This window comes from Rhinatrema bivittatum, chromosome 12 (assembly GCF_901001135.1).
Source record: "Rhinatrema bivittatum chromosome 12, aRhiBiv1.1, whole genome shotgun sequence".
In the NCBI taxonomy this organism is placed as follows: domain Eukaryota; kingdom Metazoa; phylum Chordata; class Amphibia; order Gymnophiona; family Rhinatrematidae; genus Rhinatrema; species Rhinatrema bivittatum.
In genome coordinates this window covers 51,587,375-51,614,690 of record NC_042626.1, presented here as the reverse complement: position 1 = coordinate 51,614,690, position 27,316 = coordinate 51,587,375, and the positions used below count along the sequence as shown (strand labels likewise).

At 45.3% G+C, this 27,316-nt stretch overlaps 1 protein-coding gene across 8 annotated transcripts in view; it reads left to right on the top strand.

Annotated features, from left to right (window-relative positions):
- Positions 1-27,316, top strand: part of EZH1 (enhancer of zeste 1 polycomb repressive complex 2 subunit) — a 144,260-nt gene that overhangs the window by 25,798 nt on the left and 91,146 nt on the right. For all 8 annotated transcript variants that reach the window (XM_029572568.1, XM_029572570.1, XM_029572572.1 and 5 more), the window contains 2 exons: positions 17,051-17,179; positions 23,851-23,970. In XM_029572568.1, coding sequence (XP_029428428.1) covers positions 17,051-17,179; positions 23,851-23,970 — 249 coding nt within the window. The remainder of the gene's footprint in view (positions 1-17,050; positions 17,180-23,850; positions 23,971-27,316) is intronic.

The window sequence follows — 27,316 nt, the reverse complement described above, 5'->3', positions numbered from 1 at the left end:
CCCGGACTTCGCTGCCTTCCTCAGGTAATACTTGCTTTCGCCTCCCTCCTCCTACTCCATTCTTCTAATACATTGAGCAGTCGACTTGTGAACGTAGAGGTGTTCTCAGATAAGTGTGGATTTTGTTTTCAAATATTTTTTACTTGCATATCAAAAAAACACAAAACAAAAAATTTTTCCTGGCACTATCTTGACCAATGATTATATTGAAGCTTTTTTGAATATTAGACATCTAATCAAATTGATGCGGTTTTGAGATGTCACTATGAAGGTCAATGAAGTACTGTTATAATTTGACTTTTATTATATTGGATATGTTTTCATAGATTCACAAGTGAAATTTTTGTTGCATTGATATGTTATATTTCATTTCTGTTTTTTTTTTTTTTATTGTGGTATAAATGGCAAATGAGGCAAATTCAGCCTCTTTTCTGACTAAATTATAGCGATTAAGTAGTTATCCAGCTATAATTTAGCTGGATAAAAAAGTGGCATTTCGGGGGTGTTCCAGGGAGGGGCTGAGATATACTAGCTAGCCAAATGTCAGGTATATCTACTTAACCGGATATCTTCAGAGGTTAAGTAGCCTGTCATTTTTACCAAATATAAAAATAAATCGATGGGCCTGCGGCCCAAATGTCAGGCTTCCCAGCATATATATAAAGAGCCTATTGGGCTCAGCTCCCCTCACCCATAAAAAAAAATGCATGATTCCTGTTCATACCCCAAATTGGTCCAGACAACTGGATTTTGCATCCCTACCAACAGATGGAGGCAGAGAAAAACTTTTCAGGCACTGTTACATAACCGAGAGTCCACCTGCAGTCCCTCAGTATTTTTCTGTCTCTAGCAGATGGTAGCTGTGAAGCTTGCAGTCTGGAGTAAAAAAAATAAAAATAAAATAAAGAGAAAAAAGAAGAGGAAAGAGGAATTTGTTGCCAGAAGATGTGGTTAGTGCAGTTAGTATAGATGTGTTTAAAAAAGGATTGGATAAGTTCTTGGAGGAGAAGTCCATTACCTGCTATTAATTAAGTTGACTTAGATAATAACCACCGCTATTACTAGCAATGGTAATATGGAATAGACTTAGTTTTTGGGTACTTGCCAGGTTCTTATGGCCTGGATTGGCCACTGTTGGAAACAGGATGCTGGGCTTGATAGACCCTTGGTCTGACCCAGTATGGCATTTTCTTATGTTATTTATTTATTTATTTTTTATATGCCGGTGTTTGATTTTACATATCACATCGGTTTACATTCCAACAAAAAATGCAGGAAATCAAGCTTTTCCTTTGTCAATACATTGAACAATAATAAACATGGAAATTGTTAACAAGGGAGATAAAAAAAAAAAAACAAGGGAATGGTTAACACTAAGGGTTGCACGAAGGGGTGCACAAAGGGGAGTGCCCCTTTGTTGTGCCCCTTCAGTGCGCGACGCGCGGCGCCTGCTGGCTTGGCACCTTTCAACGGTCCAGCTCCGGTTGCTATGACGTCGAGGGAAGGGGAGGGGGCGGGTCTCACAATCATGGCTTTCCCCACAGTATTCTCTTCTCAGTTTCAAAGGCAGTTTTTTCAATTTTGTTTTTCTTTTCTACCTTGGATGTTAGATGTTACAAGGTGTTCAGCACTGGTGGGTAGCCCTCCCCTTCATGAGCGCCTGCTGGCTTGGCGTCTGTCAACGGTCTGGCACTGATTGCTATGACCAAAATGTTCTTATGAGTTAGTGGACAACTAAGAAGAGGTTGGGCTCCCTGAGGTGTTAGGTTCCTTTTGTGAGCCATTCCTCAGGTAGAGCAGGGCAAGTGGGGTGTTAGGGAGGTGGCACTCTGGCCACTCCATGAGCACTTTCAGACTGACTGATAGTGGTATGGACCTCTTTGTGGTGAGGTAATGGAGCGTGCCACACAGGCGAACCCATGTGGCTTCTCTTCCATGGGCGGAAGTACCAATGGGAGCTTCCTGCACCATCTGTCGTTCCCTCAGGTTGAGTCCTTGGTGTGGCTGGCCGGCAGGACTTAGGCAGGTCCCAGGGGCAAGGCAAGGGAGAATGTCCAGGTCCAAGCAGAGGTCAAGGCAGGTGGCAAACAAATCCAGAGAACGACACAGGGTATGGACTGGTAGCAGAAGGCAGAATCCAAGAGATGAACTAGTGTCAGGGCAGGCGGCAGACAAACAATTGTCAGATCCAAAGCCGAGGTCAGATCTAAGCAGACAATCCAAGCAAGTAGGATAGGCAGGAGAAGAATCAGAGGCAGGAGCTACAAGAAGACGAGATGGGGGAAGGAATGGACAAGGCAAGGACACGAACTAGCAACACGCACTGAGAGGCAGGCTACTCAGGAGACCTGTTGCAGAGGTACTGGCTGGTTGTAAGAAACTTCCTTATATACTCCTGGAGGATGTGACATAATCAGTCAGCACAACAGGAAGTCCTGGCTAGGGGACCTAAAGGTGTCCAGAGTTAGAGAAAGTTCTGTCCCGAGTCCTAGGAATAGCAGGCTGCTGGAGGCTATGCCAGATTCACTTTGGATCAGAGATGAGCAGCTTAACATGGGGTATTAGGATTTGTATGTATTTGGACCCTGGGCCGAGGTGAGAGATGGTACTTCCCACAGGGAGGAGTCTGGTGAACCTCACTGTCGGGAGGCAAGGTCTCAGCGGACATCAGACACAGCTGTGGAATGGAGTCTTTAATTAGAGAATGAGAAAGGCACTGCCCATGAAGTGGGGAGTGCAGGAGAAAGTCACAGAGTGTGCGGTGGGGTATAACCAAGGGGAATACCTCTGTAGTGAAGATACGGCAATGGTCCGCAGAGCTGGGTACACTGATGAGGCTCCTCAGAAGAAATGGTACGGTAGTGGTCCGCAGTGCGGGGTACACCGATGAGGCTACTCACTAGAGACCACTACCGTACCATCTCACTAGAGATGGTACGGTAGTGGTCCGTAGAGCTGAGGTACTCACAGGAGCGAAGGTTCCAGGAGAAGCCATGAACTGGGTGAGCAGTGTCTAAGGCAAAGGCCCTCCAAGGAACGGATAGCCAGAGACGAGGAAGGGCCCCCGAGGAGCGGGTACCCAGAGTGTCTCACGCCAAGATAGCAGGAACTGGAACGGGAAGTCTGTAGTGAGCGAAGTGGATTCAGCAGTAAAGGAACTCGTTGCCAAGACGTAGGTAGGCAGGGCCAGCCGGCTTAAATGTCCTGGAAGGATGACGTCATCCGGAGGGGACGCCCCCGAGGTTCCCGCCATGACGTGCTTAAGACTGGCCCGCGTGCGCGCGCATGCCTAGAGGATTCCAAGGGCAAGATGGTGGTCGGCAGCGTCTGCAGCGTCCAGGGAGCCCCGGGAACGGTAGGTAGACCGGCGGTAGCTGGCGGAGGCCGCAAATCTTCCCCACGGAATCAATGCAGCAAAGAAGGAGGTGAGCAACAGAGGTCGCAGCCGTCTGCGACCGGGCGTAACAGGGGGGTTGGACATCCCTGATTTGGCTTGGTCCTTCACTTCCAGGGGGAGTGAAAGAAGCCACAGGCAAAATGGGATCTTTTTGATAAATGAATGTTTACTTCTAGTTGTGGATCACTTACTAACAGGCCGATATAGTACAGAGCGCACTGTTAGCCTGCGTTTGGCCGCGCGTTTTCAATGCACTATTTTTACCCCTTATACAGTAAGGGGTAATAGCGTGTCGAAAATGCGCGGCCAACCCCCCCCCCCCCCCTCCGAAACTAATAGCGCCCGCAACATGCAAATGCATGTTGATGGCCCTATTAGTTATTCCTGCACGATACAGAAAGTAAAATGTGCAGCCAAACCGCACATTTTAATTTCTGCCGGCACCGGGAAAGTGTACAGGAACTTTTCTGTGAAGACAATAGGAATCGGATGATGAAAACAAGCCCTTTATTAAAAAATGCCCGACTCTGGCCGAGTTTCGCTCTCTTACATAGAGCTGCCTCAGGGGCAATTGTATGAACCAGGACTTAGGTATGTTAGCAAAGATGATATCGCAGTAACATTCAGTGTAGTTGATTTTCTTATTGTATCATAAGACCTTTTCCTTAATCACACTGCATTGCCATGTAATAGCAACAGTGAGAGCAATATTATTGAAATATATGTGGATACAAAGCAAATGAACAGTATTCCAGCTAATACCTGGAATTAAGGAAAAGGTCTTATGATACAATAAGAAAATCAACTACACTGAATGTAACAGCGATATCATCTTTGCTAACATACCTAAGTCCTGGTTCAATCAATTGCCCCTGAGGCAGCTCTATGTAAGAGAGCGAAACTTGGCCAGAGTCGGGCATTTTTTAATAAAGGGCTTGTTTTCATCATCCGATTCCTATTGTCTTCACTGTTACGCAGCCCACTGGATCGGCTTCCGCTTTGTTTCTTGGGTCCAGGAACTTTTCTGTACACCCTCCGACTTAATATCATAGCGATATTAAGTCGGAGGCCCCAAAAATTAAAAAAAAAAAAAAAATTTAAATGTGCCCGCGGGTGGGAAGACGGACGCTCAATTATGCCGGCGTCCGTTTTCCGAATCCGTGGCTGTCAGCGGGCTCGAGAACCGAGGGCGGAAAGCTTGAGCGTGGCTGTCAAACCCGCTGACAGCCGCCGCTCCTGTCAAAAAGGAGGTGCTAGGGACGCGCTAGTGTCCCTAGCACCTCTTTTTACCTCGGGCCCTCCTTTAAATACTTGATCGCGCGCCCAGGAGAGTGGCCTGGGCGCGTGTTGGGAGAGCGGGCGCTCGCCTCGGAGCGCCGGCTCTCCTGCGGGATTTACTGTATTGGCCCGTAAATGAGTGTGGTGTGTCATGTGATCATATGCAATCATTGTGCCCCTTCCACACGACTACTTTCGGGTGCTGGTGGGGATTCCAAGAAAATAATTTTTAAGAAATAAAAAAAAGAAAACTACAAAAACCAAATAAACAAAAAAAAAAACCCCTTCCGCATCATCCAGTCAGAGCACTCCAGGTGAACGGCTTATGCCGACTGACCACAGTTGGAGAAAGAGACTAATGAATTCACTGATGTCACCCGTTATAGGCATCTGTGCGTGACCGACCTCAGCTTCTCAGTATTCTCTGTCCCCAGCAGATGGTAGGCGAGCATTCTGTCCTACTTAACTAAGATCTGGTTAGGCTGGATGGAAAAATTTTACAAGGAGGCTCCTAAAGTGAGAGGCTTGCCCTCCAACTTAAAACAATTTTTTTTATTGCTAAAAACTGTTTACTCGCCCTGCATTACTGCTAAAGACTGTTGTACTCGCCCTGTATTAAACAATATACCTTGAGGTCCATATTCAGAGGCATTTAGTTGATAACTCACAATACCTTGGCTAAGTTTAGGGGCATTATGGGGGTGATTCTGGGAGGAGTTAGGTTAGCCAGCTAATTTAGGCCTAGATTAATCAAAAAGCTATATTTATTGCGTTAAAGGGGTGTGGCTATACAAATTTTATAGAAGCTGCATCACGTAGCAAAAAATCATAGTTCGCGATAATTATTATTATTTTTTTTAATCTCAGGATGGCTTATTGTGGTGTGCGAAGCATTAGCGTGTTGTGCATCCAAACCGAGAGATACGAGCACATGTTGGACTGATACACATGTAACTTTTTTTTATACTGCCTGAGTACACACATATCTCTCGTGCACATGTGAAAAGTGGCAAAAAGGGGTGGGGCATTGACGTGTGGAGTGAGACCAGTAGATGTGCATGTATAAACTTAAGCGCACAGGTGTGTGCTGGGGTCATCTGCCTCGTAACTTTACTATTGGTGTGCTTAATAGGCTAGTCAGCATGATACTATGAGTTGGGGCTAACGGGGAAAGGAATATATATAAACTAGGGAAGATAGGAAGTCCAATCCCTTGCCTGTGTGAACTGGGAACAAAGTGAAACTTGCAATGGTGTTGGCGCGCCTCCCCTTTTTAAAATCCCTCCCACTTACATGTTACAAGCGAGCTAAGAAAAATTGCATATTTATTCTCAGATCTTATAGGCCTTATATCAAGCAATTATGCTAGCTATATTAGTGATTTTTCTTTATTCCACTAATTTCTATCGTGTTACAAAGTTCTTCACAAAAATTAAATAACTCTAAATTTTATACAGCACGATGAGAACCTATTGTGATTTGATGAATGACCCTATTAGATGGCTAACTCTGATATTCAGAGTTAGCTAGATGATGTATCTGGCTAATTACGCTAATGTTGTAGAGCCGTGCTAAAGTTAGCCGGATAAACTTTTCTGGCTATATTTAAGATAGCTGTTTATATTTAGTAATGCGGCTGCATTATTGAAGATCGCACCAAAGTTTATTTGGCTAACTTTACAGTCTAGCCAGTGACTGAATGTGGATCTCCTTGATTACAGATTTCTTATCAGTAAGTGATGCTTTAATGTTAGCTAGTAGAAATATATTTTCTTTGCTCTGGTTGGAAGACACCAAAAAATCTCAAAATTTTAAAATCGATTCTAAGTGTACATAATGTGAACAAATAGCTTACAATTAATTTTATGTACAGTGTGTATCTGAGCTGACACCAGCCTGCCAGTATTTTGTCTTCAAGAACTGTCAGATCGATCCAGTAAAGTGCGGCCGCGTTTACCCCGCTCCTAACTCGCGTTCTACTCACTTGCCGGCTGCGTTAGCCCTTCCTGCGATACACTATCCCCTTTAACCTACTCCTACCCCGTCCTAAAATCCCTGGGCAACCTCTTCCGCACGCGGCATGTATATTGCATGTAAACGATCGAATTAGCTATTGCTTACCATCCAGTAACGAGCGCCCCGACTATCGCTATTTTACCCTGCCGTTTTGCCGCGCGTTTAACCTGCTAACTTACTGCCTACCATTACCCCTGCGTTAGAGGCAGGGGTAAGGGTAGGCGGCAAACTTTCCCCCAGCCCCCGCTCTCCTGCCCTGGCCGCGTCCATGGGTGCCGGTCTCCGGGGCAGCCTCAGTCCTCTCCCCTCCTCCCGAAGCAAAAAAAAGTAGCAAGAGAGCGAGGGGAGAGAGGACGGGCAATCCTACACTTGGGATTGCCAGTCCCCCCCTCCCCTCCTTCCGAAGCAGGGCGCGAAAAGCAGCCTTGCTCCGGGAGGAGGGGAGGGGGGGACTGGCAGTGTAAAGCGACGAAGCGACTTACTTTTTGCAGCCCCCCTTCCGGACATCGGCGAGGATGACCGCTGCTCGCGAAGATGGACGCCTGCACGGGCAAAAGTGGCCCCTGTTCGTGCAATTGGGCCGCTCAAGGCATGACGTCACGTGCCGTGACGCCAAACGTCGTGACGTCATGCCTTGAGCGGCCCAATTGCACGAACAGGGGCCGCTTTTGCCCATGCAGGCGTCCATCTTCGCGAGCAGCTGGAGGCAGGAGAGGGGACTGCAAAAAGTAAGTCGCTTCGTCGCTTTACACTGCCAGTCCCCCCTCCCCTCCTCCCGGAGCAAGGCTGCTTTTCGTGCCTGCCTCGGGAGGAGGGGAGGGGGGACTGGCAATCCCGAGCGTAGGATTGGCCATCCTCTCTCCCCTCGCTCTTGCTACTTTTTTTTTCGCTTTACACTGCCAGTCCTGTCTCCCCTCCTCCCGGAGCAAGGCTGCTTTCGCGCCTTGCTCCGGGAGGAGGGGAGAGGGCTGACAATCACCCGCCCGCTGGCTCCCGCCTCGATGACAGCCCGCCGGATGAATGCGCGCCCGCCGGCTCCCACCGCTGCCGCCTGGATAAACGCGCGCCCGCCGGCTCCCGCCGCGCCTGGATGAACGCGCACCCACCTGCCCGCCGGCTACCGTCTCGATGAACTCGCTCCCGCCTCGAACGCGCGCCCACCGGCTCCCACCAGTAAGTTAACTTTTTTTACACTTTTGTTTTAATTTTCGCCTGCGCCTTGCTTCGGGAGGGGGGGAACCATCCACTTCCTGGTACCTGTCATTTCAAATGTCAGTTGAAATGACATTTGAAATGACAGGTACCAGCGCACCCAGGATACTGTATAGGTGCTGTATTAAGCGCCTATACAGTAAAATGGGTTGCGCGGGCCTAACCCTTCGCCTAACGCTTCGCAGACGCGGCTTGCATTTGCAAGCAATTTAAATAGAGTATCGAGCGGTATGTGAGCAGGACTGTGCGTGCGGGGAACCAGGGTGCGCCCGTCACTGCCGCACTCTTTCTAACGCGGCCTTGCTGTATCGACCTAAAGTGAGGTCAATATTCAGAGAACAGATGAGAAGATTACTCATATAACTTAAGTTAAATGTGTAACTTTTCCGTATATTCAGCGGGTCTTATCCGGATAAAGTTATACTCATAACTTTTTTTAAAAGCTATTTTTTGATTGGACTTGTGTGTAACTTCAACTGAAGAGTGTTCAATGTGTGTACTCGGCACCTAAAGTTTTTGGTTCACCTCGAGAATACCTCCAGCAATGCCCTTTTTAATTTGGATACATTTTGCACACAGTAAGTTGTGCACACAGTCTATGTAGTTGGCAAGGTTGGGAGGGGGGGGGGGTGTGTGTGAAGAGAGATTTAAATCTTATTTCCTGTTCATACGCAGATCAGTCCAGATGAGTGGGTTTTGCAAATCTACCAGCAGATGGAGGCAGAGAACAAAAACTTTTGACACTGCTACATAACCTAGAATCCCTCAGTATTTCTCTGTCTCCAGCAGATGGTAGAAGTGCAAACCTGTAATATGGAGAATTGATTAAAAAAAAAATTAGTGAAAGCTAAATATTGTTCACATGTTGGCACAGTGTAGGCATCTTAGTGGGCCATCCCTCAGGTGGAGCAGGGTGAGCTTAGGGTTGGTATTCCTTGTTTAACTCAGCCTGAATCTGCTGAGAGGACTTAAAGCCAGTGGTTCTGGCTTTCTCCTTTCCCTTGTGGAGTCTCGCTTGGCCTTCCGGGGTCCAGATCACCCTCAGGAAAGTATTCCCTTATTTTCTTTCTGGGTAGTGTTAAGCAGGCGTGTCTCTTTAAAAAAAAAAAAAAATAAAATAAAATACAAAAAATAGAAGAGGCAGAGCGGATGCAGACGCGGACTGGTTGGTCAGGAGACAGCCGCAGGAGGAGGAGAGTGAGTGGCCAAGGCCCACAACACACCCAGGATTGTGAGCTATTGCAGGCAATTCAAGTTCCCAACGAGTACAAGATGTGAACATAATGGCGGTTGCCACAGGATGTGGCAAAAGCTGCAGAGCCTTTGGAGAGAAGGGTACAGGTCTAAACGCAGGCACTCTGTGGCAGGTGTGTCTTGGGGCAATAAGGAAGCTTTGGGCAGCTGCTGAGGCAACATGAGGTCAACGAGTTTCCGGCTTGGCTGTCAAGCTCAAGAACGGCATCTGTTTTGTCACCACGTGGCAAACAGCAGGCAGTATTGGGGGAAGGGAGGGATTCCCCACCCTCTTTATTGCTGGTTGGCTGCGATTACCCTGTGGACCTAGAGAGCATTGATGAAGCTGGGGAGCCCACTGGGTAAGAATCCAGTGGCTTGGAGGGATTTTCCTCAGATTTAGCTGGAAAAGAGAACAGTAGGAAAGTGTGCTCATCCACAGGGGGCCCCAGCAACAGACTAAATTGGGCAGGCGAGACCCTCGGGGAGGATCAAGTTATTTTCTGTGTCTGCAAGACCTTAAGAGAGATCAGAGTGCTGACGCTGATGACATGCATCTCTGAGGGCTCTGGAGGGAGCCCTTCGGGGGTTCATATGGATGTCTCAGATTTGGAGGACCATCCGGTGGCTCAAGAAGGCGAACCTTATGGTGATCAAGTTGTTCTGGAAGCACGAGTTGTAGCCTTTGATCCCTCATGTGTTGAAATTAAAATTCCTCAGGATTGTTTGGACTGTGAGGAGATGGACCCCATCATGGAAGGCTTTCAAGGGCTGTCTAGAGCCTTTCCATTCCATAGAACAGTGAAAAAATTAGTACTCCTGGAGTGGGACACGCTGGAACAGTCTTGAAGATGGAGAGAGCCATTGCTGAGCTCTGTCCCTTGTGGGAGGATTCCTTAGAACGTCCAAGATGGATCCTTCAGTCTCTGCGGTTACAAAGAAAACCACCATCTCGGTGGCAGAGTCAGCTATGCTAAAAGATGCTCAGGATCAGAAGTTGGAGATCCACTTGAAGATGATGTTCAAGGTTTCGGCCTTGAGGAAGTGTTTGGCAATTTGTGGCAGTTTTTTTTTTTTTTGTTTTGTTTTGTTTTAATCAATTTTTATTCAAAGCAAATATGATGCAATGGTACAATAAAACCTACATGTCCACAATTGGTATATGCTTCATAGTATGATATGTGTAAAAACAATCAGATACTGATAGAAGAATAATAGTACAAAATACAAGATATAAAAATCACCGCAGGTGGCTTAATCAGTATAAGTGTAAGCATCCATCTGCTTCGAAGAGGATTTTATGTTATACCCACACCCCCCCTACTGACAACAATAATGCTTTTATATAGTTAAACAAATATCACATAAACCAGTAATAAGAGGGAAGTATTATAAATACTGTAAGGTAGATGAAGTATGAGGGAAAATGTTCTGACAGTATCGCCAGTTCTATAGAAATAATAAAGCCTGAGATGTTACTCCTGTGCATCTAGCCATTGCAAACAGAATGCCTACTCCAGTGTACCTGGACGTTTTAGTGCTGGCAGCCCAATGAGCTACCTGGTATTGAGGATAGACCAACAGGCGTTCATGACACTTCCTAACATGTGTTTCCTGTACAAACGCTACATCCGTTCGCTGGGAAATTAGCTTTTGTTTAAACAAGTACCTTTTCCGCGGAGAGTTTAGACCTTTCACATTAATGGATATTATTCGGGTAGTCATTTGTTAATCAAATGGTTTAACATCTGCCAAATTAAACACAGCTATCCGCACTCTGTATGCGCATATCAGATTCCTATTCCGTTTGGAATATAACAGTTCACTTCCCTCTGAGAAAGAACTCCCCCCCCCCCCCCTCCACCAATGCACTGGTAAATAATGCAAAAATGAGAGCCCATGTTGTCAGTAAAAGAGAAACAAAACCAATCTTCCACATGGTTTGTAGATTGGCGTATCTGGGAGAGGCTAATCCACCCCAACGAGAACAATCACTTCCCTTTCCACCCTTACCCCCCCCCCCCCCCCCCCATAGGCATAATAGCAACGAAAGCATCCTTGTCTATATAAAAAACTCAGCTTATAGAAAAAACATATACAGTGTACCAACCACCATTAAAGGTACATTATGAGAAGTTATTCAAACACAAATGAACTAAAGTCTCCTTTCTTAAGCGTCTGCTCTCATCAGCCGTGGAAGAGCGCCCCCAATTTGTGGCAGTTTTATGCAGCAGGTCTGTTTGCGCTGAGTGCAGAGCTAGCAGACAAAAGGGGAGTTTGCCTCAGTCTCCGCTAGGCAAGTGGCACATCTGGAAGCAGTTGTGGCAGAAGTGCTCTATGATCTGATCCATACTTCATCCAGGATTATGGTGTCAGCGGTATTGGCTAGATGGCTTCTCTGGTTTTGCAATTGGTTAGCGGATGTCTGATCCAAGTCCCAGTTCAGTAATCTTCCCTTTTTGTTTGGTGAAGATCTGGAGCAGCTAGTAAAGCATTTTGGGGAGTTCAAATGGCTTAAGTTGCCTGAGGATAAGTCAAAAGTGGGTAAGAAGAGTTTTATGCCTTGGTCTAGATTTCAGGATATGAGGAGATATCTCTCCAATGGGATTCCTCTAAGAAACAAGGCTCAGGGCGGCAGCAGTCCTTTCAGGGTCCACATAAATTCGCCTGCGGTAACTCTGGTCAGGAGACCGAAGGCAGCAAAGCCTCATAGTGAAGTGAGGCTGATCACTCATCTATAGAAACATAGAAATGACGGCAGAAGAAGACCAAACGGCCCATCCAGTCTGCCCAGCAAGCTTCACACATTTTTTCTCATACTTATCTGTTTCTCTTAGCTCTTTGGTTCTATTTCCCTTCCACCCCCACCATTAATGTAGAGAGCAGTGATGGAGCTGCATCCAAGTGAAATATCTAGCTTGATTAGTTAGGGGTAGTAGGGGTAGTAACTGCCGCAATAAGCAAGCTACACCCATGCTTATTTGTTTTAACCCAGACTATGTTATACAGCCCTTATTGGTTGTTTTTCTTCTCCCCTGCCGTTGAAGCAGAGAGCTATGCTGGATATGCTTGAAGTATCAGTTTTTCTTCTCCCCTGCCGTTGAAGCAGAGAGCTATGCTGGATATGCGTGAAGTATCAGTTTTTCTTCTCCCCTGCCGTTAAAGCAGAGAGCTATGCTGGAAATGCATTGAAATTGAAGTATCAGGCTTATTTGGTTTGGGGTAGTAACCACCGTAACAAGCCAGCTACTCCCCGCTTTGTGAGTGCGAATCCTTTTTTCTTCTCCCCTGCCGTTGAAGCAGAGAGCTATGCTGGATATGCGTGAAGTATCAGTTTTTCTTCTCCCCTGCCGTTGAAGCAGAGAGCTATGCTGGTTATGCGTGAAGTATCAGTTTTTCTTCTCCCCTGCCGTTGAAGCAGAGAGCTATGCTGGATATGCATTGAAAGTGAAGTATCAGGCTTATTTGGTTTGGGGTAGTAACCGCCGTAACAAGCCAGCTACTCCCCACTTTGTGAGTGCGAATCCTTTTTTCCACATTTCCTCTTGCTGTTGTAGCTTAGAGCGATGTTGGAGTCGCAGTAACCATGTGTATGTTTATTGAATAAGGGTATTATCGCCAGGCAGTAGCAGTCATTCTGGCGAGCCACCCACTCTTTATTGACGGCCACTTGATTTTATGGATCCACGGTGTTTATCCCACGCCCCTTTGAAGCCCTTCACAGTTCTGGTCTTCACCACTTCCTCCGGAAGGGCATTCCAGGCATCCACCACCCTCTTGGTGAAGAAATACTTCCTGACATTGGTTCTGAATCTTCCTCAAGAAGTGGTCGGAGGAATATTAACCCTTTTTACGAGGCATGGACCAAGATCACTTAGGACAAATGGGTGCTGGAAGTAATAAGAGATGGCTACACTTTAGATTTTTCTCAACCGGTCTGAGAAGTCTTCATGAGTTCCTCTTGCATGTCACAAATAAAGAGGGGGGGATATGATAGAGGTGTTTAAAATCATGAGAGGTCTAGAACGGGTAGATGTGAATCGGTTATTTACTCTTTCGGATAGTAGAAAGACTAGGGGACACTCCATGAAGTTAGCATGGGGCACATTTAAAACTAATCGGAGAAAGTTCTTTTTTACTCAACGCACAATTAAACTCTGGAATTTGTTGCCAGAGAATGTGGTTCGTGCAGTTAGTATAGCTGTGTTTAAAAAAGGATTGGATAAGTTCTTGGAGGAGAAGTCCATTACCTGCTATTAAGTTCACTTAGAGAATAGCCACTGCCATTAGCAATGGTTACATGGAATAGACTTAGTTTTTGGGTACTTGCCAGGTTCTTATGGCCTGGATTGGCCACTGTTGGAAACAGGATGCTGGGCTTGATGGACCCTTGGTCTGACCCAGTATGGCATTTTCTTATGTTCTTATGTTCTTAAGAGAGATGTCGTGCATGCCACACTAAAGTGTTTAAGACACCTGGAGGCGATAGTGCCTGTTCCTCCAGAGAAATGGGGGAAAGGCAGATATTCAATCTGTTTCATGATACCAAAGAAGGAAGGCACTTTCCGTCCCATTTTGGAGCTGAAGAAAGTCAATTTGACGTTCCTGGTGCTTCATTTTTGAAAGGAAATGTTGAAATCTGTAATAGCAGTAGTTTGCAAAGGGGAGATTCTGGCATAACTATTTCTTTTATTTATTTACTTACTGGTTTTATATACCCTCATTTGGTGTAGCCATCATAAAGGGTTACATCAGTAAAATACAATAAGATAAATACAGTAAAACCAAAATACATAAAATTACATTGGCGTAGAAGCATCATAATAAAATAATTAGAATCAAATAAAATTAGTAGCAGGTAAGAACAATATAATAAAACAGGATAAAATAAAAAGTAACAATTAAAAAGACATGTTAAGTAGTGTTAAAAAATCATAAAATAATAAAACATAGGGGGTTCATGAGAATGGATAGGTTAGTTAGATTCATTGTAAGCCTACATGAAAAGCCAAGATTTTATTTCTTTCACTAGATCTGATGGGGGCTTACCTGCCTATACCCATCAGGTCAGGACATCTGAAGTTTATGCGGTTTATGGTTCTAGGAGAGCATTTTCAGTTCTGGCCTCTTCTGTTCGGATTGGGGACTGCTCCTTGGTCCTTCACCAAAGTATTGGCAGTGGTGGCCTCAGCCCTGTGAAGAGAAGGGGTCCTGGTATACCCTTATCTGGACAACTGGCTCATCAAGGCAAAGTCAGAAGACATGTCATCAGTCCATACAGCAGGAGATGCAGCAGTTGCAGTCTCTGGGCTGGGTGATGATCCTAGTGAGGAGTAGCCAAATTCCCTTCCAGTTCCTGGAGTATATGGGGGCATGGTTCAATACCAGGTTGTGCAGGGTGTTCCTCAGAGCAGAGAGGCTAACTAAGTTGCAGGTTCAGGTCCATTATCTCTTGCGGCTGTCAGAACCCAAAGTGTGGGATTATTTGCAAGTCCTGAGTTCTGTGGTTTCTAAGCTGGATTTAGTTTTGTGGACATTCACATATATGAGGCCTGTCCAGATGGCTCTTTTGTCTTGCTGGAATCTGCTGTTGGAGGAGTTTCAGCTTCTGCTACCTCTTCAGGTCACCAGGTAGCTTTCTGGGGCCAGTTTAGAACGAGGAGTAGAATTGGAGATCCTGGATTGGAAAGTGGTGACCACTGACTCCAGCCTGATGGATTGGGGGGTGGTATCTCAAGGTCAGACTGCTCAGGGTCAGTGATCATCCATAGAAGCATTATGGTCTATCAGTTGTCTGGAGATAAGGGTAATTCACAGGGCGTTGGTCTACTTTCTTCCATTGTTGCAAGGTCATGCAGTCCGATTCTTGTTGGACAATGTGACAACAGTGGTATATATCAGTTGGCAAGGTGGAACCAAGAGTTGCATGGTAGTGCAAGAGGCTCAGCAACTGTTTGCTTGGGTGGAAAGACAGCGATGTTCCATGTAGCCGGGGTGGACAACCTGCAAGTGGACTATCTCAGCCGGCAGCAATTGGACCTGGGAGAATGTGAACTTTCAGCGGGAGCAATGGAGCTCATACAGACCAGGAGGGGAGTTCTTCACTTGGATCTAATGGTGACAAGAAGGAAAGCCAAGGCGAGCAGGTTTTTCAATTGCAGAAGAGAGTTTGACTCAGAAGGCATCAACACACTGGTTCTTCCATGGCTGGTGATAGTTCAGTTGTATGTCTTTCCCCCATGGCCTCTGATAGGCTGGGTGCTGAAATGAATAGACAGGCACTCAGAAAGGGTGATACTAGTGGTGCCAGAATGGCTACATTGATCCTGGTTTGTGGACTTGATAAATCTTGCAGTAGATGTTCCTCTGAGGTTAGGTCCTCTAGGTGCTGCTCCAGTAAGGTCCAATCTTTTTGAATCGGGTGGATCGCTTTTGTCTTTCGGCTTGGCTTTTGAAAGGAAGTGGTTGCAATTGAATGAGTACTCGGAAGTGGTTATTGCTACCTTACTTCAGGCCAGATGACTGTCTACTTTCTTGGCTTATGTCGGAGTATGGAAGGTATTTGAGGTCTGGTGTGTTGATGAAGGGCTTGACCTGACGCGAGTGTCAGTGCCTCACATTTTGCCCTTTCTGCAGAAGGATCTAGAGAAGGGTTTGGCATACTATTCTCTTCATGTTCAGGTGGCTGCTTTAAGCTGTTTTAGAGTTAAGATGAATGGAGTTTCCCTGGTGGCCCATCCGGATGTGGTTCACTTTCTGCAGGGCGATAAGCATTTAGGATCTCTAGTTAGAAGGGTGTACCCCTCTTGGAACCTCAATTTGGTGCTTGATTCTTTGTGGTTCACCTTTTGAACCGTTTTGGGAGACATCACTGAAGGATCTCACTCTGAAGGTGGTGTTTCTAGTAGCTATCTGTTCAGTCAGGCGAATTTTGGAACTTCAAACCTTGTTGTGTAGAGACCCTTTTCTTCAAATTTCGGAGGATGTGGTTTTGTTGCGACACTACTCTCATTTCAGCATTCCATCTGAATCATATGATTGAATTTCCCACTTTCCAGCATCTTGATGCAATGGGACCTGCATGCCAGGAAGCTACTTTTGTTGGATGTCCATCAGGTTTTGTTTTAGTATCTGAAAGTTACTAATGGATTATGGAGGTCTGATCACATTTTTGTACTGTTCAGTGGAGCAAAGAAAGGGTGCAAGACTTTGAAAACTACAATTGAATGGTGGCTGAAAGAGGCTATCATATCAGTGTACATTTGCAAGGGATGGGCAATTCCTGAAGGGTTGCATGTACATTCTACCAGAGCAAAGGTCAGAGAAGTTTTGTTTATTTATTATGTCTTAGGGTTTTCACTTCCTGATGTTGACATAAGGGGTATAAAGGAAGAGTTCTGCTTTTTCCCCTGCTCATATATAGGAGGGAGTTAAGTCAGTTTTTCAGATTTGTGTCCATCTTGGCTTGGGTACAGGTCAATACTAAGAAACTGCAGGTGGTACTCTAGGTTATGTAGCAATGTCAGAAAAGTTTTTGTTCTCTGCCTCCATCTGCTGGTAGGGATGCAAAACCCACTTGTCTAGACTGATCTGTGATATTCCAGGAACGAAAATGAGCAGGTAAGAACCAATTTTCCTTTTTTGTTTGGGTAACTACAGAAGTTACTCACACAAAGCCTTTGAATATTGACCTCTGAAGTACCAGTTTGTGACTGAAGAACAAAGTAATCTGTCAGTGGAAGCTCCAAAAAAGATCATCATAAATGGCCTGTCTATAATTTTCTTCCAGTGGCATTCAATAATTTTGGTAAGTTTAGAGTAAATGGGACTGGTTGTTTAAGTTATAGCAAACAGGTATACAGACAGCTGTCATGGATGTTGATTTCTCTATCTTGCTTGTTATTTTTCTTCTAGACTCTGTACATGGTCAGTTTCGCCAAAGCCCAAGAAAGAACCAAACTTTTAAATGAGGCCTGGCAGAAACTCCGAATTCAGCCAATTCCACTGATGAAGCCTAGCAACGGGCACCCCTTCATTAAGCAGGTGGGACTGCAGCAGTGTACTGCGACTGAAGGTGCATGGTCATTTTAGGCTATATAGTGTGTTTACAAATTTTGGGGCTCTTTAAGTAACATTGTGCCTTTGATCATCAATATATCAGCTTGCCTATTTCTTAACTCTTGACCTCACCTCTTCCTCTTATCCCTAGTTTTCTTTTGTATTTTCTCTAAAGGACACTTAACTATTGATTGTACATTGTTGTAGATAATACTTATCATAGTAACATAGTAGATAACGGCAGAGAAAGATCAAATGGCCTGGCCACTCTGTTCAGACTGCCAAGGACACACCCTAACTGCCAGTAATGGATTGTGACTGCCTTCAAGATAGCTCTTCCTATCCAGGACAGCCCTTTTTGTCTTCCTCTTATATACTCCACTATATTACATACTAGATCCCTATTTAGTTGTCTCCAGCATGCTATCTTTCCTGTGCCTAATCCCAAAGAGCCAGAATAACTTAAGTAGCTGGAAAAATTAGATGGCTATTGCTTGAACAACCAGCCTTCTAAGTTCCCTGCATAGCCTGCCAGACAGTCCTGGATATGCAAAAAACCTATATTTGGCCTAGGTTTTAAAAAATATATTCAAGGGTCAGTCTTCAGGTATATTCTGGGGATGGTTAACTCCATGTTCTGGTTATGAGAATATCCACATTACATATTGTGTAAGTGCATGTTTTATGTTGAAAACTATACTTGTTTGTACTTTAATGCTGGTTTTGGCTTATTCTAATGATCACAGTAATACCCCTAGTTTTCTTGGATCCACAGTCATTTGTGTGTGATTGTCTGCTTTTCCTTGGACAACAAGGTGGATTACAAATCATGTCAATTTAATTGAAGGAGCTAAGTAAGTTTTTTATATAGAGTGACTGAAAATCTTATTTCTCTTTGACAAGGAAATGAAATAAGATTATTTTTATCTATTGGTAGCATTGCACATGTAGAAAGCAAAACAATGTATTGCAGAGGACAGTAATGAGAGCCATTTCTTGGGGTAAAACCATGGACATGGGCTTTTTAAAAGTTGTTCGCTCTCAATGCGGGAAAACATTTTTCTCCATGTTGTGTAGATGCATTTCTGGAGGCAGGGAAAGGGTGGGAGCTCAAATCATATGTAGTTCTACTTGAGAAAAAATGACCTGCAGAGAAGCAGATGCATAATTTTGCTTTGATTGTTGCAAATCCCCATAGGTTTTGATCGTTATCCCTACAATCATTTTTTATCTAAAGAGCTGATCAACTCGGAATTATGTCTGTGGTGTCGGCCAAAGGGTTACTTGGGATGTGAAATTAGTTGGTGAATGTTTGGTCCAAATCTCAGCTGGTAACAATTACATTCAAGGGCAAGCTCTTACTTGGAGAAGGCTTGGAGCAGATAGGAAAGCATCTAGGAGAGTCCAAAGAGTATATGCTACCAGTGTGCAAGCCTGAAGGTTTTTTCTTTTCCTGCTTGGACACACGTCTGGGACAATAAAACATTTTACCAGAATGAAGGTTCTTTGGCTTCTCAGAGGCATGGCTCTGGCAGAACACAGGCCTGAGGCAGCCCATTTGGGATGGGTGTAAGCCATCCCGAGACATCCCTCATCTGGAAAATGGGGGTGCAAACTCACAATGTGGCGAGGAAGGTCCATTCTGCTGTTCCAACCGTCGGAGGGCATTTAATGCTTTTTTACGAGGAGTGGGCCAAAATTACTATGGACCGGTGAGTTCTCAGTGTGATGTGAGATGGCTACACATTAGAATTTGTTTGGCCAATACGAACGGTTTGCATTGTTTCTCCTTGTGTTCCCCATGCCAGGTGGGTAGCTGTCCAAGAGACGGTGGATTGCTTGCAGCATCCTGGGGGCTGTAGTGCCAGTTCCTTGTGAGGAGCAAAGGCTGGGATGTTGTTCCATTTATTTTGTAATGCAAGAAAAAAGGAGGATACGTCTTCAGACAATTTTGGATTAAAAAAAAATAAATACAGGTCTCAAGGAGTCTTGTTCCTGCGTGGAGACTCTGACATAGTGGCAGTATGCAAGGGAGAGTTCTTGGCGTCTTTTGGATTTGTCAGAGGCATATCCACACATATCCATCGGGCCAGAGCACCAGCGTTTTCTGTGGTTCATGATTCTAGGGAAACATTTTCAGTTTTGGGCTCTTCCTTTCAAACTGACAACAGCTCCACGTACATTCACCAAAGTAATGGTGGTGGTAGCGGTGGCCTTCAGTTGAGAAGGCATGTTTAGTGCTTCCATATCTGGACTACTGGCTCATTTGAGCGAAGTTGGAGAACCTCTGTTGGCAGTCGATACAGAGGGTACCGCTGCATCTAAGATGTCTTGGTTGGGTAGTAAATCTAGTAAAGAGCCATCTTGTTCCTTCTCAAATCTTGGAGTATCTAGGAGCTCGATTTGACACACAGAAAGAAACAGTGTTTCTCTCGAAACAGAGGTTGTTGAGGTTGCATGGTTAGATTCCTCACCTGTTGGGATGTTCATTGCCCAGAGTCTGGATCTGTTTGCAAGTACTGGGCTCTGTGGCATCAACGTTGCAGTTGGTGCCTTGGGCATTTGCACATATGTGGCCTCTTCATAGAGCTCTTCTTTCCCGGTGGGATCCGTTATCTGCAGAGTTTCATCTTTTCTTGGTGACTTATTCATGCCATTCGAAACAGAATGCCTCGTGGCTTATCAATTAGTTAGAGATGAAAGCAATGTATATCGTGTTCCTGGCCTTTCTGCCACGATTATGAAACCGTTCTGTTCGGGTTCTGTCTGAGAATGCAACGACAGTGGCCTACATCAACCAGCAGGGAGGAACCAAGAGTTAGGCGGTGGTCCGGGAGGCCCAGTAGTTACTTCTATGAGTGGAACAACACTTGGAATGACTGGAGGTGTCTCACATAGCTGGGGTGGACAATGTACGAGTGAATTTTCTCAGTCACTAGCCCTGGAGAATAGGAGCTGAGACAGCGATGTGCCTATTTTGCAACAGGTGGGGGTTTCCCCCACCTGGTCTTAATGGCATCCAGACAAAACACCAGAGTGCCTTGGTTTTATAGCCAGTGGAGAAAGCACGGGGCAGAAGGTTCATCCATGACCACTGGTGGGCAAGGTATAACTGCAGATAGAGAAGCATCTGAGGAACATGATTCTAGTGGCTCTGGAGTGGCCACATTGTACATGGTTTGTAGATCTGGTCAACATGGCCATAGATGGGCCACTGAGGCTCGGCCATCTATATGACCTTCTGGCTATCCTTCTTTGCCAGGGCCCAATATTTTCAGATTCGGCAGCTCACTTGTATCTCATGGCCTGGTTTTAAAGAGGAAACGTCTGAAACGGAGGGGATATTCCGAAGGGGTTGTACCACTTTATTGCAGGCCAAGCAACCTTCCACATCTTTGGCGTAAGTGAGGAGTTGGAGTGTCTGAGTCCTGGTGTACCGTTAACAGGGTACAGCCTATGCAGGCTATGATGTCACATTTTTTTAGTCTTTCTGGAAGAGGGTTTGATTAAGGATCTAGCCAAATCTCAGTACAGGTAGCAGCCTTAGGCTGTCTTCTTGGCAAGGTGGAGGGATATCCTCCGTCCGCGCTTCCAGATGTGATGCGTTTTCTTTGAGGTGTGAAGCATTTGCGCCCTTTGGTGAGAGAGCTTTTCCTTCTTAGAACCTTAATCTAGTGTTTAGGCTCCATTTGAACCGCTGATGGGAGCAACTATACAGGACGACTCTGAAGGTGGTTTTTCTGGTCGCTATTTGTCCAGCCAGGAGACTCTTGGAATTCAGGCAATGTCATGTGAAGATCTTTTTCTTCAGATTTCGGAGTCTGGGATATCGTTACATTCAGTATCTTCTTTTCTGTCCAAGGTTGTTTTGGCATTCCATCTTAGACTGTGGAACTTGCAGCTTTTTGGGTTTATCTACGCCTCACACGAACAAGTTTCACGTCTTGGATGTGAGGTAAGCATTGTTAAGGTATCTTAAGGTTACTAATGATTTCCAGAGGACGGATCACCTCTGTGTGTTGTGGAATGATCCAAAGGAGTGTATAGCCTCTACAACTATGATTGCACATTGGCTTGATTTATATTTGTAAGGTCTGTTCAACTCGTTCTCAGGCGACCTCGTGGGCTGAGTCTCAACAGATGTCCCCGCAAGAAGGGCGGTTATGTGGAAGTCATTACAAAATTTCGCAAGACATCGCTTAGATGTCAGAGATCCGGATTCCATGCGCTTTGGAGAAAGGTGATGTCTTTTCATGGATTATAAACTGTTTAAATGCAGGAAACAGAGTAGGATTAAATGTCAATTTTCACAGTGGGGAAAAATGTAAACATGGAGTGCCTCAGGGATATTGGACCGCTGCTTTTCAATATTTATAAATAATCTGGAAAGGAATATGAGTGAGGTAATCATATTTGCAGATGATACAAAATTATTCAGAGTAATTAAATCACAAGTGGATTGTGATAAATTGCAGGAGGACTTGCGAGATTGGAAGACTGGGCATCCAAATGGCAGATGAAATTTAGTATGGACAAGTGCAAGGTGATGCACATAGGGAAAAATAACCCATGCTATAGTTACACGATGTTAGGTTCCATATTAGGAGCTACCACTCAGGAAAACGATCTAGGCATCATAGTGGATAATACATTAAAATCGTTGGCTCAGTGTGCTGCGGCAGTCAAAAAAGAAAACAGAATGTTAGGACTTAGGAAGGGAATGGTGAATAAAACGGACAGTGTCTTAATGCCTCTGTATCACTCCATGGTGATACCGAATCTTGAGTACTATGTACAATTCTGGTCGCCGCATCTAAAAAAAAGATATAGTTGCACTGGAGAAGGGCGACCAAAATGATAAAGGGAATGTAATGGCTCCCCTAAGAGGAAAGGCTAAAGAGGTTAGGGCTGTTCATTGGAGAAGAGATGGCTGAGGGGGAATATGATAGAAGTCTATAAAATCATGACCTAGAGGTCTAGAATGGGTAAATGTGAATTGGTTATTTACTCTTTTGGATAATAGGACTAAGGGGGTACTCCATGAAGTTATCAAGTAGCACATTTAAAACTAATCTGAGGAAACTTTTTCACTCACTGCACATTTGAGATTTGGAAATTGTTGCCAGAGGATGTGGTTAGGGAAGTTGGTATAGCTGGGTTTATAAAAGGTTTGGATGAGTTCTTGGAGGAGAAGTCCATTAACTGCAGTTAATCAAGTTGACTTAGTGCATAGACATTGCTAATACTGGCATTAGTAGCATGGGTTCCACTTAATGTTTTTGGGTACTTGCCAGGTGCTTGTTTGTTTATTTAACTTTTTTATATACCGACATTCGTTTCCACATCACATCGGTTTACATTATAACAATTGAACTAAGGAAGGAAAATACATTATAACAGTTCGGTTAACTAAGGAGAAGGCAAAAGTGGAATACTCTGAAGTCAGAGAGGTCGGAAAGGATGCAGGAACAAAATAGAACAAAGTCATAAAGGAGAACAAGTACATATAACTATTGACAATGTTGTGGTTTACATGTTGGATTGGGGGAGGAAGAAATTTTATCAATAATACTGGGGAGGGGTATTGGGGGCGTGGAGGGGGGAAGGGTGAGTGGGTGATATTGGAAAATATGAGAGTTATTGGTAGGCTTGTTTGAAGAGCCAGGTTTTCATCTTTTTTTTTTAAGTTAATAGTGCTTGTGACCTGGATTGGCTACTGTTGGAGACAGGATGCTGGGCTTGATGGACCCTTGATCAGAGTCAGTATGGCAACTTCTTATGTTCTTAAGAGTGGGACTCTCGAAGTTCCACCTTATTTAAGGGACCTTAGGTACATCCCAGGAGTCTAAACTGATCTGGGGTATGAACAGGAAAGGAAAATTGGTTCTTACCTGCTAATTTTTGTTCCAGGAATACCACAGGTCAGTCCAGAGACCTGCTTATTAGGGGGGGAGGAGGGAATCCACTGCTCGTACTGATAGTTTGTATATATTACAGAGTTGCTGGGTTCAGTGCTGTTTTTACTTTGCTTTCTGGAAATGAGTTTCCATTTTGTTTGCAAATTCACCTTTCTCCTGCTACTTGTGTGAGTTGAGATTTTTGATTATTAGTATTTGGGTCAATGGTTGGGTACAGGTTAATACTGAGGGACTGCAGATGGTTCCCTAGGTTGTACGGCAGTATCAATGAAACTTTTCTCTGTCTGCTGGAGGGGAGGCAAAACCCAGGAGTCTGGACTGATCTGTGGTATTCCAGGAATGAAAATTAGCAGGTAAGAACAGATTTTTCCTTTATTCAGCCAGACAGAAAGCTGTCTGTGAGAATAATTCTACCAACTGCTTTAAGTGATCTTGAATAATTAGAATTTATAAGGCAGCCCAATATTTACTATGCTGAGCTTATTTTTTTTTTTAATGCTATTGCTTCTATATTCCATGCTCTGTTTGCTTTGCTAGCATCTGCTGGCATACTGAGAGGGCTGACAGGAGGAAGAAACAGTTCGAATTGTGTGAACTAAAATCAAGGGGGGGAAGTAACATGCTTCATAAGCTCCAGAATGTGTAGCAGTGATGACACTTTAACACCAACCATGTCACCATGAAATGCCTACTGTATCATTTGTTTGACACTTTTTGTTCTTTTAATTTTGCTACCAGTGCACCGTTGAGAGCATCTTCCCAGGATTTGCAAGTCAATCTGCAGTTATGCGCTCCCTGAACACTGTTGCATTGGTGCCTATTATGTACTCCTGGTCCCCTCTTCAGCAGAATTTCATGGTAATGATACAAATGCTTCCCAACTGTTTTTTGTTTTTTTTTGTTTACTTTGGGGTACATATTCAAAAGCCATTTAGACAGATAATGGGAATGTTATCCATCTAAATAGCTTAGCTGCATATTCAAAAGGCTTATCCAGCTAAATTCTAGCCACAAAATTATCCGGGTGAGTCTGGGGCGTTCTGGGCTGGAGCAGAGTTAGCCGGTTAATTTATATCTGGGTATATTGCGCTGTGCCGCTAAATATCCTGATTAAGTTAGCCAGATATGTGTATTGAGCTAACTTAACTGGCTGCTCAGCTGCTGAATATTTACCCCTTTGTGTTTTTCCTCTGGTGGGAAGGGACAGAAGGGGGAAATTTTATCCTGATAAAGAAAAATCTAAATAGGCAGGAATGTGGGCATTGCATTTTGAGTGACACCTCATTTATCATTGCAGAAACAGTTATATGGTGACTTGTTGTAGATAAAATAAATTTAATATGTGATAGCAGCCTACTAGCAGTTCACTACTTTTAGGTTGGACTAATGCTAGCTTAACCCTAGTTAAGACATTACTTTACAAAGGTATATATTTATTTTTTTACAAGGGACTCCCTTAGAAACCAAATAGCAAGTTTACTGAATGTATAAATTGTGGTGCCCAAGGCAGAGTTGGTTTTGGTGTTCTATGAAGTAGACTTGCACAGAGTCCTGTGGCATATTGCCCCATGATGCACAGTGGCCAGCCCCTCCTATATATTTATATAATCCAACAATGCAATCTGGCACCATTTTAAAAATTGCCACCGCCGGACCCAGAGCCCAGGGGTGCCTTGGGCCCTCACTACAACACCAGGGCTTCTAAAGTAAGTGCTGTAGGGGGGTTATGGCAGGGCCTGATCCGGACATATAAAATCTTTTATTATAATTATTTTTTTTATTACTGTGGCTGCCTCCAGGGTTGACCGGTGGCGGGGAGGAATAAGGGGTCTGTAGAGACCTCTGGGCATTTTTCCACTTGGGGAAGAGGGAGTTATTCATGGTCCTTGGCTCTTTTTAACAATGGAAGATCCACAGTCTCAGGGCTATCGTTATGTTTTTTGGGTTTTTTTGGACCCTTTACTGCTGCAATATTTTACGGCTGGTGAAAATACTGCAGGATTCACGAAGTGGCAGTGCCAATTACCGCTGCTTTGTAATTCCAGCAGTATTTTCCCCTCTAGGAAAAATGTTGTGGCCAAGTAAATGAGGTTCCCTGTACGTACCCGGATCAGTCCAGGACAGCTGGGTTTTGCCTCTCCTCCAGCAGATGAAGACAGAAAAAGACTTCTCGGACTCTGTCCTATACCCCTGAGATGCCACCTAGTGTCTGTCAGTATTTTTCTGTCTCCAGCAGATGGTGGAGGTGCAAAGCCTGGTGTTAGGTTTAAATTTCTCCGATTTTGGTTTGGTTGGCACAGGTATTTTTCAGAGGAAGGTTTAGGTTACTGTCCCTTTATCTTTAAATTAGTTTGAAAAAAAAAAAGGTTTGTTCACAGAGATTGTGGCATTTAGCCTCCCAGGGGGTCGACAGGTACTGGTGGGACCATCCCCCCTGGTTTTTGAGGCTGGAGAGCAGAGGGTTGGAGACCCTGAAACTGCCGCGGCTGAGGGTAATATCGGGGGTCCCGGCTCACTCACCCTCAGTGGGACCCATCCCGACTAGGTAAAGATTTTAAAAAGATTTAAAAGTTGTATTTTCTTGTCTTGGGTGCTCCGGCCTAGCGTCCGCTCCGTTTTTGCCGTTTTTCGTTGCTTTCCCGGCCTGTTTTTTGACCGGGAAATCACCTCTGTCGCTGCGGTTCTTTTTTCTGGTACCGATTAAATCGAGGCTGGGGATATGCCTCATGGCGTGGCCTGCAAGGCCCATTGCAGAGAAATCAGCACAAGGCTGACAGGGACAGCGCCAGGCCGTGTTGGGAGCCTGAGAGGCCTGATTGGAGAAGGCAAGGCTCGGATCCCTTCCTGCTTAGTGCAAGGTTGGAGGCTTTACTGCAAACCATGAGGGATCAGGAGCGAGCAGCGCTGGCAGCTCTAGGAGAGGAGCCCTCTCTGCCACTACTTTGCCCGAGGCCGGCTGCCCCTGAGGGGGGGCACAGTTCCAGAAGCGCAGAAGGATTTCTCGGAGGAAGAGCAAGACAAAGATTCGGATGGGTGGTCTTCCTCGTTCTCCTCCGAATTTGTCAGAATGCTGCAAAGGTTCTTCAAGTCCCGCAATCAGAGAAGAGATCATGTACTAAGTTGCCCCGGGACAACAGGAGCGGGGCAACTTAGTACATGTTGCCCCGCGACATCAGGAGCGGGGAGAGGGTCCTCTTCACGCAAACACTCCAGGTCATCTGGTGGCAGAGATGATCCCAAGGCAAAGCGCCCTCTCTGGTCTTGGTCCCTTCCGGCGGAGACTTCTCAGACAGACACGTCAGATGAGGATCAGTCTCCTCCACCAGCTCCAGGTGAGGACAGGATCCGGATCTTCAACCTCAGCCGGCCAAACCGGATGGGGGTCCCAGTTTTGGAGGGTGATGATCCAAGGTGGTGCAACTGTTCCGGAGGGACGAATTGGGACCGCTGATACCAGTCATTCTGGAGGAGCTCGGTATTGAAGTTCCGCCTGAGGATTCCAGATTCGGAGCTATGGATCCGGTCATGGTGGGGCTCTGGGGTCCGGCTTGATCCTTTCTGTTTCATATGTCTGTCACGGATTTTTTGTTTAAGGAGTGGGACACTCCATACCTTGGCTTGAAGGTGGGTCCAAGCAATGGACAAATTGTATCTGCTTCCGGGGGAAGCTTTGGATCTGCTCAGAGTTCCTAAGGTGGATGCCGCAGTTTCTGCGGTCACGAAAAAGTCTACCATTCCCATTATGGGGGCCACTGCATTGAAAGACTTGCAGGACTGCAAGCTGGAACTGCAGCTGAAGAACATTTTTGAGGTTTCGGCCCTCTGGGTCCGGGCGGCTATGTATAGCAGTTTTGCGCAGCGGGCTTGTCTCCGCTGAGTTCAGGATTGGCAGGTGGAAGCTTCCCTCTCTGAAGCGGCAGCGCTGCTTGCTAGCCGTCTGGAGGCGGTGGCGGCGTATTGTGCGGATGCCCTGTATGATTTTCTGCGGACTTCGGGCAGGACAATGGTCACGGCGGTTTCCGCCCGCAGACTCCTCTGGCTCTGAAACTGGTCTGCTGATGGGTCCTCCAAAGTGCAGCTGAGTTCTTTACCATTTAAGGGGAAGCTCTTCTTTGGGCAACAGCTGGAGGACATGATAAAGTCTCTGGGAGAGAACAAAGTCCACAGGTTGCCGGAGGATAGGCCTCGATCCAAAGGTTCCTTT